We start from the raw sequence: 18,951 nt of genomic DNA, 5'->3' as shown, positions 1-18,951 counted from the left end.
CAGCAAACTTACCAGGAGGACACCTGACGGAGGCCAAGGTCTAGTGCGTGGATGTGCACGTGGGGCATTTTACAACGCTTTGATGCAGACACGAGGGGCCACCGTAAGATTATCGGCCCCCAGGGCACGTGCCTCACCCAAGACATGGCAGACAGTCTGCGCTGGAATCTCTGCTCAGTGTCTCCCTTGCTGTGGGATTGTGGACGCACCCTTTAACCAGCGTAAGCCTCAGTCCTCATCTGTGAAATGAGCTCATTCTAAACCAGCACCTGCTTTTGCCAGGAGGATTCAATGGATTCTCGCCTATAGAGCGTTTAGGGGAAGCACACGTTGAGAGACGGTGACGTTTGCTGTGACCACACTCTTTTCTGGAAGACCCACCATCTGTGCACTGAATTAGAAAAGCAGAAACCCCTGCTTCCGGAAGGGACCGTTTTGTGGGCGTGTCCTGCTCCAGGACAGCCAGAGGGGCAGAGAATTCTACAAAGGGTCAAGGTTAAAAATTATTAAGTCTACGCCTCTTGGCGAGCAGTGGGAGACAGACGTAGGAGGGGTGTTCATTTTTAAAGTAGTTCATTTAAAAGGAATAGTCATAAAATACAACGTATTTCTACCTAAATTTTTGTTTTTTAACTAAATATTTAAACATTTTGAAAATGAAATCTTCATGGTCTGAAGCCTGTCACAAAGACAGATTCACTTTTCTTTTTTTTTAACTAGGACGTTGTCTGGAATTCTAAGTGATGCTCTAAGAATTTTCAGAATCTGCGGGCAGCGTGAGATCACAGAGCAGGAAGGGCAGGGAGAACAGCCTGGGCTGGCCTTCGTGCAGTCACACTCAGGGCATTTAATATTCCACAGACTCCCCAGGTCTCAGTTCCTCCTTGGGCTCGGCTCACCACGAGTAACCTGGGCCTCGCCTTCTATTTTAAGAAGCACAAAGTCCTCAGGTCACGGGGCGTTGCCTCATCTGAGTGTGTGGGGGAGAGTCACGTCAGGGGACCCTGCCCTCTCCAGCCCAGCTGAGGATTTATTTGAAACAAATTGGGCGCTTTTGCCTGAGCAAGCTGCTCCTTTGTGTTCTGAATGAACCAGATCCAGATCCACGGAGACACACAAATGCGGTGAGATGTGTGGCTTAGCCCCACGGGCAATACCGCGAAGGCCATGCCTCCTCTCGGGCAGAGCTCACAGGCAGGGACCTTCTCCTCTGTCCCCTCGGTCCACCCGCAGCCGGATGCAGACAAATGTTTATGCAACCGAATCAAACGTTAGTAAAAAAGAACAGGGGCCCCGAGACCTGTTTTCCGTGCTGCTTTGCTACTTGCCAGTTGTGGACACTTGGGCAAGTTCTTAGCCTCCCCGGGTTGAAGTTGTTTGTCGCTCATTTACAGAACAAAAGAATTAGTAATGTGGTAGCTAAAGGGGCAACATCCTCTAGCTTTTACAGTTGCCACCACCATGCTCTGCGGGCTCCCAGTTCTGTGAGGAGAGGCATGGCCATCAGTTATCAAGGTCCCGAGTTCTTCACATCCCTGATCACAGTTCATTCTCACATTGCTGAGAGCGAAGCCTGGTACTGTGATCCCACTTCACAGATGATTAGAATGAGGCTTTTGCTGAGATTAGCTTCTCCACCCCAGGTAGCCTGACTGCAGACGTTCCCTGCTCAATCCCACGCTGGTTGTCATTTCTATTATTTATTACTTATTTTTTCATCATGAGAAAAGCTCAGAGAAGGGGGGACTGCTGGCTTCTTGCGGCTCCTACGAGATGTCAGAGCAGTGTACAAATGGAGCCCCCAACTGGGTCCTGTGTCCTGGGTCGGGGGGTGTTTGGGGGTGAGGACAGGCAGTGAGGCCCAGAGAGCAGACTGCAGCCCCAGCTGCTACAGAGGCATCAGCCCTCTGCGCCCCTGGCGGGGGGAACCTATGTATGCAAGGCCCTCGGGGGCATCTGGGTCCCAGGGTCAGGAGACCCCCGTGGGGCTCAGGGACCAAGGATCCTGGCTTCTCTCCAAGCTGGAGTTTCAGAATCAGAAAGCCTCCGGACTCCTAGACATCCGGTCCCACACACGCCTGCTCTGCGTCCTGGTTCAGGCTCTAGAAAGACATCAGATTAGACAACTAAGAACCTGGCTTCAAGTCTGCACTCCGTGGCTGGTTTCAGTGAAAAAGAAGGATGCACTCTGGGTGGGCGATGGGCCGGCAGAGGGAGAACCTGTTCTGGAACTTTACTTGGCACCTGCCTATGCTTTGCAGAACTGCAGGCCCCTAGGGCTTCCAAGAGGCCAATCAGAAGGCGGGAGGCTGCTGATCTGTCTACCTGTATGGCTACGCGCCACAGGCACCAATGCTGTACGGCCACGTGGGGCTGGCTGCTGGATAGCTCATTAGACCCAGAGAAGTGGTATATCCAAGGAGACAACTGCCCCTGCCCTGCCTGGTCCACAGGCGTTGGTGAGATGATCAAATCAAATTGTAATGATGAAGGCGAAGCTTAACTGGAGGCTGAGGCCCCTGTCTGCCACCGTGCTCTGCAAGCATCAGCCCACCAGAGGAGCCCCATCACTTTGACATTAGTGTAAAGTACGACTTTCCCTACAATTATGATCACAGACTCTATGTTCTTATAAAACTGAAGAGCACGATATTTTATATGGTAAACTAGCTCATCATAACAGGACCACGTGGACCGATTAGGGGTCACATCACGACCCTTGAAACATTCATATTTCATGGACCAGTTTGGACCCCTTCAAAATAGTGTTTCAGGTGGTTCCGTTAGAGGAAAAGTAAGAGAATGCACATTTATTAGTAGTTTTAGAACAGCAAATTACTTTTCAACGGTACTTCTTTCCCTGAAAAAAAGTCAGTCCCCCTCCCCGCCCCACGGACATTCGCCAAAAGGCCCATCTCGGGGGGCCAGGGCAGGAGGCCAGAGTTGGGTCGTGCCACATTGCCTGTGGTTGTGAAAAGTCAGCAAGCCCTGTCCTTCCTTAAGAAGATTTCCACTGAACACACAGGCAGCTTCTTTACTTTCTACCTTCAGACGTAGTAAGAGAGCAAAGCTCTTCATCTCCCGGACTGTGAACTGTAGTTCCACTTACCTGATTTTCCCGTGTCTTAAATGGTTCCTCAAAGACCATTTATGGTATAAGGATTAAGATAGTTTGTCCTCTAATGAAACCAAGCTCTGCTCCAATGCTGAGATGAGTAAACGCAGTCTTCCCCAGCTACAGAATCTTTTGTACTGATACAGGATGTGAGGGCCAATTTGTTACCCTCATCTGTTTCCTCTTTGTTACTCAACCCTATTACCAAAATCTGATATAAAATTCAAACTTCCAAAGAACATTAATGTTTTTAGCTTCAAAGAATTTAGAACAGTTTCGCTGTGGGTAATCATATTTTTAATATGTTCAGTTTCACACTAAGTTGATTTATTAGAGTAATTTTGACTATAGTAGGATTTGGCGGAGGGAGGTTATGGAGAACTGACCTTTCAAAGAATGAACACAGTTTTGTGACTAAGAATGGATTTCACATGGGATTAGTGACTGCTTTTTGAATGTCTGTCTTAACTGTTCAGTTGTGATCTCTGTGGGGGCAGGTACCTGGCTTAGCAAGGCATTAATCACATCACAGGTATTCAGTGCATGTTTCTTGAATGAAAAATGCTATTTCTGAGACAGATTGTTAAAAAGTAATGGGTAAGAAGATGGTTAATCTCTGCTAGTTTCATAAAGGATGTATCCTCCTGTCCAAAGAGCTGCTGCTTTGTAAATTACATTAAGAGAATTCTGCTTCTTTTGGCTCTGGTTCCATCAAGACGTGAAAGGTGATTATTTCAGAATTCGGTCAGTGCTCTGTCAAGCCCCAAAGATTCTCAAAATGATTTTCCGGGAGAATATCCTACTGGCGAAGTAGGTCGAATCCATCTGGTGTCTTTTAAAATATTCCAGGTCACCCACTGTCCTCTCATGAGGCCATGAACTCGTTTCACCCACCTGTTCTTAGAAGGCAACCCATCACCTGTGCTGTGCACCTAACCATCAGGGTATGCCTGCAAGCCATAGAGCTGGAACCCATTTCTTAGCCTCTGGCTGGGCAGGAGTCTGTTGATGGGTGATACACTCCCACCTGACCATCTACACCTGTGTCGGAGACACTGCAGCAACTAAGCAGAGGATTGGTTGATGGGGTTTTTGAACTTACCACAGTATGACATTTCTCTTTTGACTGAATTCACCACAATCTTTTTAAAGCAAAAATATATTTAACCTTCTTAGAATGAGGCTGTAGGGCTATAATTTTAATCTTTCCTTGATATTCTTCCTTCCTAATCTTTTCCCTACAAGAAACCCATCTTGGGGCTTCCCTGGTGGCGCAGTGGTTGAGAGTCCGCCTGCCGATGCAGGGGACACGGGTTCGTGCCCCGGTCTGGGAAGATCCCACATGCTGCGGAGCGGCTGGGCCCGTGAGCCATGGCCGCTGAGCCTGCGCGTCCGGAGCCTGTGCTCCTCAACGGGAGAGGCCCGCGTACCGCAAAAAATATATATAAAAAAATATAAATAAATAAAATAAAATAAAACTCATCTTGGAAACTCAGAAATGAATATCAGCATTTCTATTCACCATTGGCTTTAAGTTATATGGGCAGTTGAGGGTCCAGAGGACCAGGTCATACACCCCTAGGTCTCTCCTTTTGCTTCCAACACCTGGTCTAGGAAAAAAAAGTTCTGAATCTCTCTGTGCCTGGAAGTCTTCATTCATAGAGTGGAATAAAAATGCATGGTCTCTCCTGAGGTGAATGAGATCATAGGTATCAAAGTGCTTCGAGCAACTCAAAGGGAAGGTGCGTAACCCAAACCTTTATTACCTAAGAGATTGAGACCAGGTCAGAAGGGTCCATAGACTCACAACCATTCTACTGCTTTGAACACTACAAGGACTGGAGAGCTTTCTTCTTCATCTTCCCCACCCTCATGGGAAGAATCCTTTTTCAAGGGTACATCAGTTATGAAGAACATAGTGTCATGAGATACAAAAGCTGTCACAGAATGACAGTCAAACAGGCCTGCGCTTTACCTGCCGATCACCCAGACAAGCCAGCCAGTTACTGCTCGGGGAGCTGGCGTACAACAGAGTAGACCTAACCACCAAATGCGGGTACAGAATTCAGAATAAAATTCCATCCCTTGGGGCATATTCCATGGGCTTTTTCTGCTCCTGCTTCCACTGCTTTCTGGCCTTCTGGAAGAAGGCGATGATGACCGCGGTGACTACGTTTAGAAGAATGACGAGCAGGGTGAGCCAGAATGAGTATCCGTAACTGTGGGAGGTTCCTTGGTGAGTGACTGCTGGATAAAGTGGGTAGAGCCTCTGGGCCAGCTCCTCTGAGAGATGATTGGATTGTGTGTTCCCCACAAAGAGCACCATGCTTATGAATACGAAGGATGCTGAAAGGAAGAAATAGTTTCATAGATAACATGGTGATACATTTTTTAATGTCACTGTTTTCCTTTATCACACGTACTCTATGGGTATTCACTGAATATCTACACTGGGACTTACTCTCTTTTAAGCATTAGGGGGAATGTAAAAGAAATGAAAGGCGCGAGCTAGATTCTAGGCTCCAAATGCTAAAGACGGTGCAGGGCAGTTGTGGACAGGGACAAACATTCAGCTCAAGCCCTTTCAGAAGGAGCTGCTCTGCCCACTTCCCTGGGCAATGAACCTAGCAGGTGTACTGAATGAGGGATGAATAAATGCTTGAACAGGGAGGTCAACGGGGAAACTATCTAGAGAGACCAGCGGGATGGGAAGGCTGAGGAAGGACAAATAGAAAAGGCGGCCCAAACAGAGACTTGCGGTGGTTGATGAACTCAGAGCACCCGGGTCTGTGAGGCACAAGCTCATCTGATGGGGAGGGGTTCTGAGGGTCCTGAGCACAGGATACAGAGGATGAGCCCACTTGGAGAGCTCTGAATGCCGGCTCCGGAGCTGGGATTTCATTCTACACACAACAGAGCACAGCATTTAACCAGGAAGGATCTCTTTACTAAACTCATTTTAGAAGAGCATTTTAGTAGTGTATATATGTCCATGACACTACCAAACGTAAAATAGATAGCTAGTGGGAAGCAGCCGCATAGCACAGGGAGATCAGCTCGGTGCTTTGTGACCACCTAGAGGGGTGGGAGGGAGGGAAATGCAAGAGGGAAGAGATATGGGAACATATGTATATGTATAGCTGATTCACTTTGTTATAAAGCAGAAACTAACACACCATTGTAAAGCAATTATACTCCAATAAAGATGTTTAAGAAAGTAATAATAATACCTACCTGGAAGAGTTGTTGTAAGAATTAAATGAATTCATATATATATATAGAAAAAAGAGCATTTAAAATTTTTAGCTTCCCTTTTTTATTCTTCACAATGTCCTTCACTAGAGCACATTCCACCATTTTGACTTTGGAAAGCTCCTTTGGCCTAGTTAAGGAACATAGTTCTGGAGTCAGAGAGAGCAGGGTTCAAGGGCTCCAGCTACTGGCGTTGGGAGATGAGTTTAGCGTCTCTGAACCTCATCCCTCATTCTCCAAAGTGGGCGAGCTAGAGACACAAAGTAGATTCATGGCTGCTTAGGACTGGGGATGGCCTGGGGGGAGGAGTTTCCTTTTGAGACCATGAAAATATTCTAAAATCAACTGTGGTGATGGTCGCACAGGTCTGTGAATATACTAAAACCACTGAATGGCACAGGTTAAACGCGTGAACTGTATGGTATGTGAGTCATATCTCAATTAAGCCGTTTAAAAAGGCGGGAGAAGGAAGGTCAGGGCGCAGACATTCCAGACGCGTGATGCTGCCCGCGAACCGTCCAGCGGGGCGGGGCCTGAGCATGCCGGGTCCGGGAATCCCCAGGACGGAGGTCCTTTGGGACACAGTCTGCGTGACTCGTCATCTGCTGACATTTACCCAGAACTAGAAGGACATTTTGGCATCAAATTTGTCCTGATCGTAACCCACACCCAGGGAACGGCCCTCCAGAGGCCCTAATGAGAGGGCTTCTGCGTGAGGACTTCTCACTCTCCGTGATGACGGTCTTTCATCCTCAACCTAATGGTTTTATTTCTTAATAATAAAAGGAGTGAGTACATACAAACCCCCTCCTCTCTGCGCTATGCGTCTCACACCCCTTAATTATCCTTCATCGTGCTCTTGGGAAGTTTCTAATGAAAGCTTAGTCTTAAAGGGGTAGGATGGAAATGGGTTAAATGCTTTTTCCTGAAGTAGATGCTTTGGTTTGAATTGGGAGGGGCCGCCGTGGACACGGATGCTGACCTGAGCCCCCTGAGAAAGGGCACGCCTCTCACAGCCTGTCGTCCGGCTTCTGGGACAGAAGAGCTATTGGACCTGGAGGGAGCCCCTGGTAGAAGGAGGAGGCCCTGAAGGCTCGGGACGCTGGCTTCCCACCCCAGCCTGTCCCCACTGGGCCGTGTGACCCGCTGGGTTACTCTCTGCTCTCGGTTCCTCGACTGAGGTTCAGATGTGTTGGGACACACCGTCTGCAAGATTCTCTCCGCCTCTGTCATCTCTCAGGCTACAGTTCTATCCCCTGGGGTCAGGGTTGCACCATGCCAGGCTGGGGTCAGAGGGCACAGTGGCCCGGGAGGTGATGCTGGTATTTTTCTCCTCAAAGCAGAATCCCAGGGCTTCCCTGGTGGCACAGTGGTTAAGAATCCACCTGCCAATGCAGGGGACACGGTTCGAGCCCTGGTCTGGGAAGATCCCACATGCTGTGGAGCAACTAAGCCCGTGCGCCACGACTACTGAGCCTGTGCTCTAGAGCCCGTGAGCCACAACTACTGAAGCCTGTGCTCCTAGAGCCCACATGCCACAACTACTGAGCCTGTGCGCCACAACTACTGAAGCCCGTGCACCACAACTACTGAAGCCCATGTGCCTAGAGCCCGTGCTCTGCAACAAGAGAAGCCTGTGTACCTCAACGAAGAGTAGCCCCTGCTCGCCGCAACTAGAGAAAGCCTGCACGCAGCAACAAAGACCAACGCAGCCAAAAATAAATAAATAAATATTTCAAAAAAGGAGAACCCCCTCCCGATCCTTCAGCAGCAAACTAGCAAACCACTCCCTCTTCTTCCCTGCAGCCAAGGAGAGGGTGTCCAAGCCCAGCCTGCAGAGGGATGTGTGGCCCTTCCCTCTGCCTCCAGGACCCCTGAGGGCAGCCTGAACCCTGCCCTCTCCCCACGGTGATCCAAGCCAAGGACACAGTGATGGCATCTCTGTGGCCAAAACCCCCTGAAGGCTGAGCCTCCCATGAGCTGAGTTTTCACTAAGTTCTCCGACCAAACTCGGGGCCCAAGTCTGCCCTATCGAAGCCGGAGGCTGTGAGGGCCTTCAGAGGCAAAGCCAAAGGCTGAACAGAGAGGCAAAGGCAAAGTCTCCGAGTGTGTTTCTGCCCAGCTCACAGCCCCTCTGTGTGTCAGAACTTGCCCCAAGCCTGGGAGGGAACGTGGCCAGAGTTTGCTGCCTGGCAAACAATTCTTTGTTGTTAGAAGCAGGTGGGGATGGCGGTGAGGGGGGCTGCAGTCCCCATTTTCCATGTTTTCCTCCACAAACGTGCCCTGTGCAAAGCCAGCTTAGACTCAGCCATGGAGAAAGAGGCTGAAAGCCCGGGGCTCCCTCCTGCCGAGATGAAGGGATGTGCTCCGAGCCCTGCAGGTGCAGACAGAGGAATGGGGGCTGGCTTTGTCCCGCTGGGCCCACATCGGACCTTCCCGTCTGGTCCGAGAGCCCGACGTTCCTCTCAGATCCATCCTCCCCAGCTCCCAGCTGGTCAGTTCTCTGCCAAGGGGCTCAGTCAGTGAATTCCACCCTGCTGGCCATGGAGCTTTGCTCCAGAAATGGAGAAGGGCAATTCCAGTGAGAGTCCGATTTGGGGGGAAAAGTCGTCTTTTCTCCTGGGGTTGCTGCATCGGTGATGGGCCAAGAAGGGCTGGCAGCCCACTTGCCTTTAAGAGGACCAGCCCAGCTGCTTAATGATAGAGGGGACACTGGAGGAGAACAGAGTTCTGACGGTGCTGGTTGAGACCCTGGATCCAGCTGTACCTGAAGCTTCTTGATCATATGAGCAAGAATTAAAACAGTCTATGTTTTACCCTGGCAACGAGTGCCAATGAGTCTTTCCTTTGCGTTGGTTGACGGAGGTGAACGAGCCTCTTAGAAACAGCGTGGGGCAAGGAACCCTGGCATCCGGATGAGGATCTGAGTTTAGAGCCAATTCCCTCAGCTCCACTGTGAGCCAGGAAGCAGGAATACTCATTCCGAGGGACTGTCGTGCCTGGCCCACAGCAGATGCCCTTTACATTGGGGCATTTGTTTGTTTTTACCACCGGGAAATAAAATCACAGAAAGAAAGGAAAGGGCTGGTCACGTGTGGATGTGGCTACACCAGCCTGACACCAAACGCTCAGAGCTGAGGGGGGAGCGTGCGACGTGGCCGCGGTGCAGGCTTGCCCAGGGCAGCCCAAGTTTCCACCCTTGCGGTGCACGATAGTTATGAGCTGCGCTTGCTTGAGCAGTGAGTTGCGTGGCTCTCCCTTGTATCCCTGCTGGGCTGGGACTGGCTCACACATCTCCTCAACCATTAGCTTGAAAAAGGCCGTAGTGGAAGTGTTTACACACTCGCACCAGCCAGGGCTGCAGTCAGGGCTTCCCTCCCCCAAGAGCCGGGTGTTCATTCTCAGCACAGCACCGCTGGGAGCCCCAGCACAGGGGCCCCTCCAGCCACCTGCAGCGGCCAGTGTGAGGATGGCCTCTCAGCAGGAGGACAGGGGAAAGCTGCTGCCCAGAGCGCCTCCTCTGAGGCTTCCTTACAGCCTAATATCCAGGGCACCTTTCTTTGTCCCTGAACGTTCCTGGTCTGTGTTAAAAATATACCACCGGGCTTCCTTGGTGGCGCAGTGGTTAAGAATCCACCACTGCAGGGGACACGGGTTCGAGCCCTGGTCCAGGAAGATCCCACATGCCGCAGAGCAACTAAGCCCATATTCCACAACTACTGAGCCTATGCTCTAGAGCCCGTGAGCCACAACTACTGAGCCCACGAGCCATAACTACTGAAGCCCATGCGCCTGGAGCCCATGCTCTGCAACGAGAGAAGCCACCGCAATGAGAAGCCCGCGCACCGCGACAGAGTAGCCACAGCTCACTGCAATTAGCCCGCACGCAGCAGCGAAGACCCAACGCAGCCAAAAATAAAATGAAAAAAAAAATTTATAAAAATAAATAAATAAATAAAGTAACCTATTTTTTAAAAAATGCACCACCTGTGGCTTACACGCGAGCACCTCCAGAGCCGTCCGGTTAGTAGGATGGGCTGCTTCTGATTCGATCTCGAGATCAGGTTCTCGTGGAGGGAGGGAAAGACCAGGAGAAACCCGGCTGCCCAGCAGGGGCAACGAGGCTCCCATGTGACCACCTCCCTGGGCAGACACAGTGGCCACAGAGTCCATGAGACCCAGAGAAAGTCCAAAACACTGTGACTCAAGCTGGGCTCCACTTCCCATCCCTCACCCCAATACCTTTCCCAGCAAACAAGTAACACAACCTAGCAACACCGCCCAGCAACATCCGGGACTCACAGGTTGCCCACAAGAAGGGCATTGGCCCCAGATTCTCCAAAATGACATTCTTGGTGGCTCTCTGTGCCACGATCAGGTTTAGATTTTGTCAAGTTGACTGCTGTTCTACGAGGGCAAGAAGGAGACTAAATGACACACGTGCATGTGTGCATGTGTGTTCACGTGTTGACTTCCACACATCACGTGGAGCCTAATGTGGAGTCAAGCACGCCACAGGAGCCAGTGAATGTTTTGTGGATGCATGTGTTTCTTTGTTCAACTCCTTACACCAGATACTCCAAAGCAAAGCCTCGGTATGGCATATATTTTAACACTTAACACGCCTTCCTCACCTCACTCTGGTCTCTTACCTGGGCACCTAAACAGAATTTTATTTCCAAAGAGACTGAATAAATGCTGTAAGTTTACAAAAATAAACCTCAGCCCCCAGCACGCAACTCAGCACACAGGGGGCCCTCTTAACGCCCATGGCTCGACCGTGACCGTGTGTGTCCACGAGTGTGAGAGGGAAGCAGGGGGACAGAGGCAGAGAGCACGTCCTCTCACCGATACTCACCGCTGAGTCCGTTCCAGGTGTACACCCCCATCGGTCCCAAGAACGTCTGATAGGGGTTGCTGAAGCTGTTGTAGAAGGTGAACACAGAGCTCAACAGCGAAGTGAACAAACTAAGGACCAGGAACAGGATGACCACCAAGTGCAGAGTCTTTGGGGAAGAACTGCTCAATGTTCCTAAAACTAAAGCAATGTTTGGTAAGTACGCGACACCAAATGCAAAGACCAGCTCTGGACCGAGGGCAGGTCCACCCTCACACACCCCATTCTGCCTCCTTCCCCATTCCACCCTCTTGGGCACTGGGGTTAGAAACTGTCAGCCTTTTCATAAAATTTGCATATTTCCTAAGCACAGGGGAGCTCCAGACGTGGATATGCACTTGCGTAAAATGAAACGCAGGTGCCCTGGGCCGTTTGCCACCAGTTCCTGCTTTTGCCATTCTCCCCTTTCTAACCACCACCCGCCAGCCTCCCCAGGCATCTGTTTCCTCCGCTCCCTCCTTTGTTTACAAAATGAGCAGACACCAGAGACACGCTCTCCCCACACTTACCTGGAGACCCAGCCATGCATTTGTAAACATCTCCAAGGGCAGCCAGTGTGTCTCAGGCCCTTAGGAGATTTGCCACCACATTCAATAGAGTGTTTACCTCTCGTTTCAGGCCCTTAGGAGATTGCCACCACATTCAATAGAGTGTTTACAGAGAGGTTCTGTGAAAGTCACGGGCGACGGAAGGGAAAAAGTAAATTGGGAAAAAGATTTCAGAGTCTTTAGTAATGTACTAACACCATCATTAGGAATTACAAGGTGTTAGAACCACGATGGGGGTGGGAAGGGAAAAGGAAAAGCTTCCTTCTTTCCATTCCTGATTTTCAGGTCCCCTGGGAGAGGGCAGGAGCCTCTCACATCTTCACGCCGGAGCAGCTTTAAGGAACGGAAACCAGGACGGCCACGGAAGCCTTCTTGCTCCGCTCTGGATGTGGCACATTTTCAGGAACGGGGCCCTGGGAGCCAGGGGAGACCTGGAGCCTCCTCCTGAAACGTGTCCTGGCAGCAAGGAGCCCTCTCTTTGCAAGGTAGCCTTTTCCATCACTGCGTCTCCTTAGTCATTTAAAGGTTTTTCATTCTGCGTCTCTACAACATTTACCCTGGATCCTAATGCTCCTTTTGGAGCGACGCAGAATCCACTCCCTCCTCTCCTGCCTGGAGCCTTTCCCAGTATTTGAAAAGGGATATAAACCCCAAAGTGTTCTTCATAAGACGGGATTCCAAAGCTCCTGCCAGCCTGGCCCCGACTCTGCACACATTTAGTCTGACTTTACCTCCCTACCCGTGCTGGCCAGACGGGCTCAACTCTCCCGATAAGATGTGACAATACTTGTGCGGGGTCCGTCCTCTCTCCACCTCTGAATACCCACATGTTATTAGTTCAGATGTTTTTCTTTTTAAATCAGCGGTACTTTGCGAGGGAGGTAAATTTCCTGTCATTGGACAGAGGATGGGCATGAGAGAGCTTTGGCCAGCAAATCTGCCTTCAGACATCTGGACGCTGGGAATCTGGCTGTAAAGACCCTCGTGTGTGAGAGAATTCAGCCTGATGGCCACGTCACGTGGCCAAGCCCAGGGCTGGAAGTGTCTCCACACAGAGCGGGGATAGAGGCAGGCAGGAGGGTGTGGCCAGCGGACAAGAAAGGAGTCAGGAAAGACAAGGGGCGGGAGAAAAGAAATGTGGGTATGGTCTCCCGTGAGCACAGCTACAGCCCTTCAAACCCCATGGGAGACCAGAGAGGACAGAAGAGGGAAAAACCAGTTCAGCAACACGGAGGCCATGAGTTCACCACTCAGTGAGACGGGACTGGGTGCAAAGTTCAGTGCACACACGTCCAGTCTGCTCATCCCTAGCAGTGCCCAGCCCTTGTCGCTGTTTCTGTTATTAACCCATGGGAAGGGCTAAGTTCTCAGCGCAGTCCCCTTTGCTATGCACTCCAGGTAAGAACTCTGAAAGGCATTGGTTAAACTGAGAATGCTGTCCTCTCTGCTACCCCCTGTTGCCTGCATGGGGATGGGTGGGGCCCGATGGGCCCCCTGCCCTCCGGGAAGCCGTCTGGGCTGGGACAGCTCCAAAGGCCCTGCCCTCAAGCCCGAGGCCCTAGTTCCTTTGCCTGGCTCACCCCGGAGATGCAGTGGAGGGCTTGGCGTAGCTGTGATGTCTATTCTGCAGCTCGTGGAAGATGACACCAGAATAGGAAAAACAAGAAGCAGGACACACCCGTGCAGAGGTGCAGGGTCAAATACTGCAGATGTTTCAATAGTCACCGCCGGCAAGAACCACTCCCCTTTTTCCCACAATCCCACAGCCTCTGCCTGAGCATGAAGGAGGGAACTCCAGCATTGAATCAGAAGTTTGCCGGGGACTAAATGACCTCTGTCCTTAGCCAATAAGACAAAATTTGGATACTTAACTAGAAAATAAAAATTTCAGCGTGGGAAAAATGTCCTGTGTCCAAAGCACCAAGTTTCCCTGGGGAAATTTTCTTATTAAAAGCTGTAAATGGATGTTCATTTGCAAATGGTGAACATTCCACCTTTTCATAGTAAATTAGAAAGTGACAGTCAGGTTTGGCTTTCTTTTTTCTTTTTTTTTTTTCAGTACGTGGGCCTCTCACTGTTGTGGCCTCTCCCGTTGCGGAGCACAGGCTCCGGATGCGCAGGCTCAGCGGCCCTGGCTCACGGGCCCAGCCGCTCCGCGGCATGTGGGATCTTCCCAGACCGGGGCACGAACCCGTGTCCCCTGCATCGGCAGGAGGACTCTCAACCACTGCGCCACCAGGGAAGCCCTTGGCTTTCTTTCTGACTGTTGGTAACATCTATTAGACATCAGTTCTCAAAAGGGAGTCCATTTGGAGCCTACCGACTCACACTTTTCTATGAATTCATGTGACAATTTATCTTAATTTTAACAGCCATATTTCCAAATTCTATTTCAGCCTTCTGAATTCCCTGCCACACAGGTATGACAGCTGTATCTCCCCTCCCCTTCCTGGCTCAGAACTCAGACAATGAAAGCTGGGAATTCAGTGAAAGTTGGCAAGAATGAAATCACAATCAACCTCTACAGCATCTGACAGCTGCTCTCTGCCTACAAAATTAGCAAATATATTCTGTTCTTCTTCCTTCCTTTGAGGGGTCAAGCGACGGAATCGAGACAGCCACCCCACAATTGAAACTAATCGCTCGGATTCTGGCAGCCCCGGGGAAGGAGGCCACGGCTCCCGCAGCTGGGAGGCCGAAATGGACTGGGTGGTGGGCAGCGCACAAATGGGGGTCATCCGGACATCCGGGCTTCCTGTGCCTGGACATTTATACTCAAGCCCCGCTGGCCATCTGGCCCTTCTAGCTTTGGTTTTCAGGAAGTCCTCGGAAATTGAGGGAGAGCTGGTGGCTTTCTTGTGCGGAGGAATGGTCTCCACCCCCTCCTCAAGCACCTGGTCACCAGGGGGCCTGACCCAGTGGAGCTTCTCAGTCCCTGGACCACAGTGTATCCCTGGAAGGGCTCATTAACTCCATGGATCCCAGAGTGTGGCCTAGGAGCTCTCCCAGGACGTCCCAGCTGATGGCTTCAGCCTCTAGGAAATTGACGAGGGGTGTCTCAGAAAGAAGGTTGGGGGAAAGCTTTTTCTGCCCTTTTATGCTGCACCGCCCAGTGTGGTCATGTCTCTGGGGGTAAATGATATGTCGCTCCCACCCCGAGGGAAAGTATGGGATGTGTATGGGGTGGGGTGGACAGATAGGAGAAATAAGAAGGGGCTTTTTGTAAATTCTGGAGATATAAACCTCACTTCTTCAATTCAGTCAATCTTGCAGTTCATTGATTTTTGCAGCAGACTCACTTTCCTCATTATTTTTAGCTTGAGCCAATAGTACAACTTTGAGTTCCCCCGGAACGAAAGGGGTAGGTAGTGGAAAGAGACTGGTGGGCAGGGGGAGGCACATTTGGGGTGAAACTGCCCCTTGTTCTCATAATGACCTGCACACACCTTTGTCCTACAAGTAGTGCGGGCTGATGGATTTAACTGATGGGGTCCGGGCCTTTCTCTAGAAAGACTAGGTGGTGAGCAACCCAGCTCTGTGCAGTTCCGCTTGGGATCCAAGCCCCTCACTCACACAGTAGCTGCTCAGGAAGGTTTTTCTGAACCAAAATTAAATATCCGGAATCTTTGGAGTAGCAAGGCAACGTGCTCACGGGTGGACACCTGGCACTTTTCATCTGGGTGTTGGACCAGCTGGGATGCCTCTGGATGAAGCTAGTAGAGCTTCTGGTGAGCCTGAGCTGCCCGAACAATCTAGCTACACCCCGGAGAGTTTCCTCCCCAGGTTGGACTGATTCTTTTCCTCACCAATTGGCGTATTGTAGGCTGAATTATTTTGGCAAGTTGAACTCAGCCATCATCACTTCATTTCAAAATCTGCAGCCCCAAATCGGCACCATGTGATAAATCCTATGTAGAAATATAGCAGAGCTTTGCAATATTCATTACTCTTTGGAGATTTCAGTGTGAACTCATCCTAGCTAAGAAACTGACATGGTTAACTTCTCATAGGAAAAGGCAATCCACCACAGCAGGGCAGGAAAGTGGCATTTATACGATGATTTTATTGTACTGCCAACGGTTGGTTTCTGACTGGAAATAAGCCCGTGTGGTCCTAAAGAACCTGTCTCACTGCACGTTTGCAGATCTGCTCCCGGGGGACCATGTCCGCACACCTGCACCAGCTGAACCACCGTCTACATTTGGGTTATGTGACTTTTCCCTCTCCGAGAGGACTGTTTGCAAGTGTTCCCAGTTCAATGACTGCTAAAACCGTCAACACTGAAGACCCCCTGGGCTCTGAGGTGTCCCTAGCAGATCTGAATGCCCCGCAATTGTGCAGCATCTACAGCCCCTGGGGTGACTGGAGGCAGTGACTTGAAGTTGGAATGTGGTTCTCTGGGGAAAAGAGGAAAAGTAGGAAAAATACAAAAGAAAAGGAAAGAAAAGAGTAAAACTAGAGAGCCAGGCAAAGCAAATGCAAATATTCCACCTCCTCTGTGGGCCCACGGGACTGCCTGCCGCCTTCAGAGCTATCCTTGACCACAGCTGTCCCTGCCCTCCCAAAGCCACTGTGCCCACGTCACTCCCATGGGGTTCTAGAACCAGGCGCTGACCCACCCGGGCCTCCTCGGTGCTGCTCTGGATGTAGGGAGTCAGGGATCTCATTGAAGCCAGTTATCTCAAATTGGAGCCAACTGGTTCCAAACAGACACTGTATGAAAATCAAAAAATTCACAGGCTGTTTTCTCGTATTTTAAAAATTTTACAAGTGTCTGGAAATTCAGGAAGTTGAACAAGTTTTTGTTTCGCAAATGCTATTCACAGAACTGAAAATGGTAGTGAATCTTTGAAAGTCTTCTTTTCTAGTCGCCGCAAAGAAAATATTCCTCATTTTCCTGAGGACCTGAGGCTGGTACCGGAGGAGATGTGTAACGCTGCTAAAATACTGGGCGAGACGTTGCTTTTGCTAAAGTCTAAAAGGCAAATTTGTAATTTGGAAATATAAGTATGTTGCTCTGGATTTAAGGAAATCATTTCATTAATAAAGTCACAAATTGGAGCTAGAACTTGGAGCTAATGTCAAAAGCTAATGTCCCACCATTATGCATGGAATGAGGGCTAAACATTACATTTGTATAAGGCAGAAAATGATGTATGTTTATAAGGAAAGAGGTAATGACTGCATAATACCTGATAAACCCCTGTGTAGTGAACTGCACGCAACACCCTTCGAAGAAAGTCCATTTAAGGTGGTAAACAAGTTACAAATTTGGTTTTAAATTTAGAAAACATAACGGTATATATTCAAACTTCAAATGCCAAACAAATAGCTAAATTCAACTTATCGTTCTCAAGGAATTTTTGTTTTCCTCCCATTGAGAGTAGGACATTAGTGTGTATGAAATCAGAAAAAAAATTTAGGAATTCCTGTAAAATATTCGATTAATAGACTTAATGGAAATTTAATTCCAACAGCAATGAGATATTTTGGAGGTAAGACTGCAAATTCAAATCAGTGAAAGAAATGAACTTGAGATATAAGGATAAGAAATTGTCCATATCTTCCACTTAATTTTTTCCTTGCATAGATGCCAGTAATTAAGTTCTGGACAGAGGTTCTTGCTCCAACTAAAAATCCACAGTCAATACAGTTAAAAATGCTGTCGCTACTGGCTGTAGAGCACCACATTGGTGCTCCATATTTTTACTTAACTATTTCCCTATCAATACACTCTGTAGTACCCTTTAAGCATAGCCTCTGCTAGAATGATTTAGACTGTTTTGCTAATAGACACAACCAGAACCGAGGAAGCTGAAATAACGATTCCGTGAATTTTCAAAATTAAAACTATGCTTTCATATCTACAGCCCAGCTAAGTTCACAAGGAAATTATTTTTGAAGGGCTATTTGGCCGAAATACAGGATGGTATGAATCTTACCCAGCTAATTCAATCTCACTGTATCCATTCAAATGAGTTATGATTTACCTTCAAAATTTTTGTCTGATTCTGCAAGTCCATGATTCAATTCTTGAATACTCTTCCCACGAAAGAGTCCGTAGGTGATAATCACGCTACCATTCGAAGAAGTCTCACTAATGACAACCGTACTGCGGATCCATTCTTGAGTTGTGAGAATAGAACAAACTACGATTAAAGCCCCCAAGCTTGTGACAAAGCTGGTTAAGAACGTCAATCTTTTCGTTGCCGTAGGCATCTTCTCAGGGAAATAAGGATCCTAGGGTAAAAAAACAAAGATCTTTTTATAATATTTCTGGACCTTCTCATTTGGAGTCCAGTATTTAGAAATGGAGTCTAACACTTGCTTGTAAAATATAAAACCTCTCTCTCCATGAGGAAGGGTCATACTAACGAACATTGGACTATGAACATGGTCATAAAGATTTACAGTAGCTGAACTTTGGTCTGGAGTAAGAGGTTGCTATGGTTACAGCCAACCAGCAGGAACGAGGGGGTAGGCATGGTCTTTCCAAGACTTCCTCAATCACACAATTAATTTATAACTCTTTTTCAAGTGCCTTGGAAGAAAGTTCAGCCTATCACGTCAGGAGAGAACTAGAATTCCTAAATAATGAGGGAGCAGAGGATCCGTACCCCCCAAATGTTGCTGATTCTAGCAGCCGACAACATAGAGTCCCACCTGCCAAGGTTAATGACTTGACCTTAACAAGTGTTCCAAAAGGAAACCCTAAGGAGATGAAGCTCTTGCTAGAGATACTGGAGAGTGGAAAGAGAAAAGTTGACACCTTATTTTTAGACCTTGATAAAGAAGCGCTCCTTTCAAATTTCCTCTTTCAAATTGGATCACACCTGCACATTATTTAAATTATAACTTGAGAGGTTTCATCTCTCTTTCTCTTTAGTTCTCGGATGGAAGTGGTTCTGAACATTTCTGCTTTAAGCCTTTGTGACTCCATTCTCCCTGTTGAGTGGCGAATAGTTTGTAAATGATCATTTCTGGCCCTCAGAGAAAGTCCCCCGTTTGGCAAGAAGATCATTTCTCGAGATAATAGATAGATGTTCACAGTACATTATGTACACTTCTTTTTATTATATTCTTTACCTGGCTATAAAGTAATATTGTATATGCACATTTTCATCCTGTACTTTTCTTGG

General features: G+C 48.8%; 1 protein-coding gene across 1 annotated transcript; it reads right to left on the bottom strand.

Annotated features, from left to right (window-relative positions):
* Window positions 1-4,861: 4,861 nt before the first annotated feature.
* Window positions 4,862-18,031, bottom strand: CLRN3 (clarin 3). The gene is made up of 3 exons (XM_004319117.4): window positions 17,803-18,031; window positions 11,226-11,405; window positions 4,862-5,461 (listed from the first exon to the last, which is right to left on the bottom strand). Exons 1-3 carry the CDS (start codon window positions 18,029-18,031, stop codon window positions 5,181-5,183), a joined length of 690 nt encoding a protein of 229 aa, XP_004319165.1. The 3' UTR covers window positions 4,862-5,180.
* Window positions 18,032-18,951: the final 920 nt, after the last annotated feature.

The sequence above is a fragment of the Tursiops truncatus genome, chromosome 16, assembly GCF_011762595.2.
Source record: "Tursiops truncatus isolate mTurTru1 chromosome 16, mTurTru1.mat.Y, whole genome shotgun sequence".
In the NCBI taxonomy this organism is placed as follows: Eukaryota; Metazoa; Chordata; class Mammalia; order Artiodactyla; family Delphinidae; genus Tursiops; species Tursiops truncatus.
Note: the sequence above shows the minus strand (reverse complement) of the source record. Positions and strands in the feature narration are given on the sequence as shown.

Bases quoted from the DNA above. Each gene is read 5' to 3' on its own strand.
- CLRN3 (XM_004319117.4), bottom strand. From the start codon at position 18,031: ATGCCTACGGCAACGAAAAGATTGACGTTCTTAACCAGCTTTGTCACA. The intron at 11,406-17,802 runs GTAAATCATAAC...ACATTGCTTTAG, and splicing joins ATCAGACAAAAATTTTGAAG to TTTTAGGAACATTGAGCAGT. The intron at 5,462-11,225 runs GTGAGTATCGGT...TCTTCCTTTCAG, and splicing joins CACCTGGAACGGACTCAGCG to CATCCTTCGTATTCATAAGC.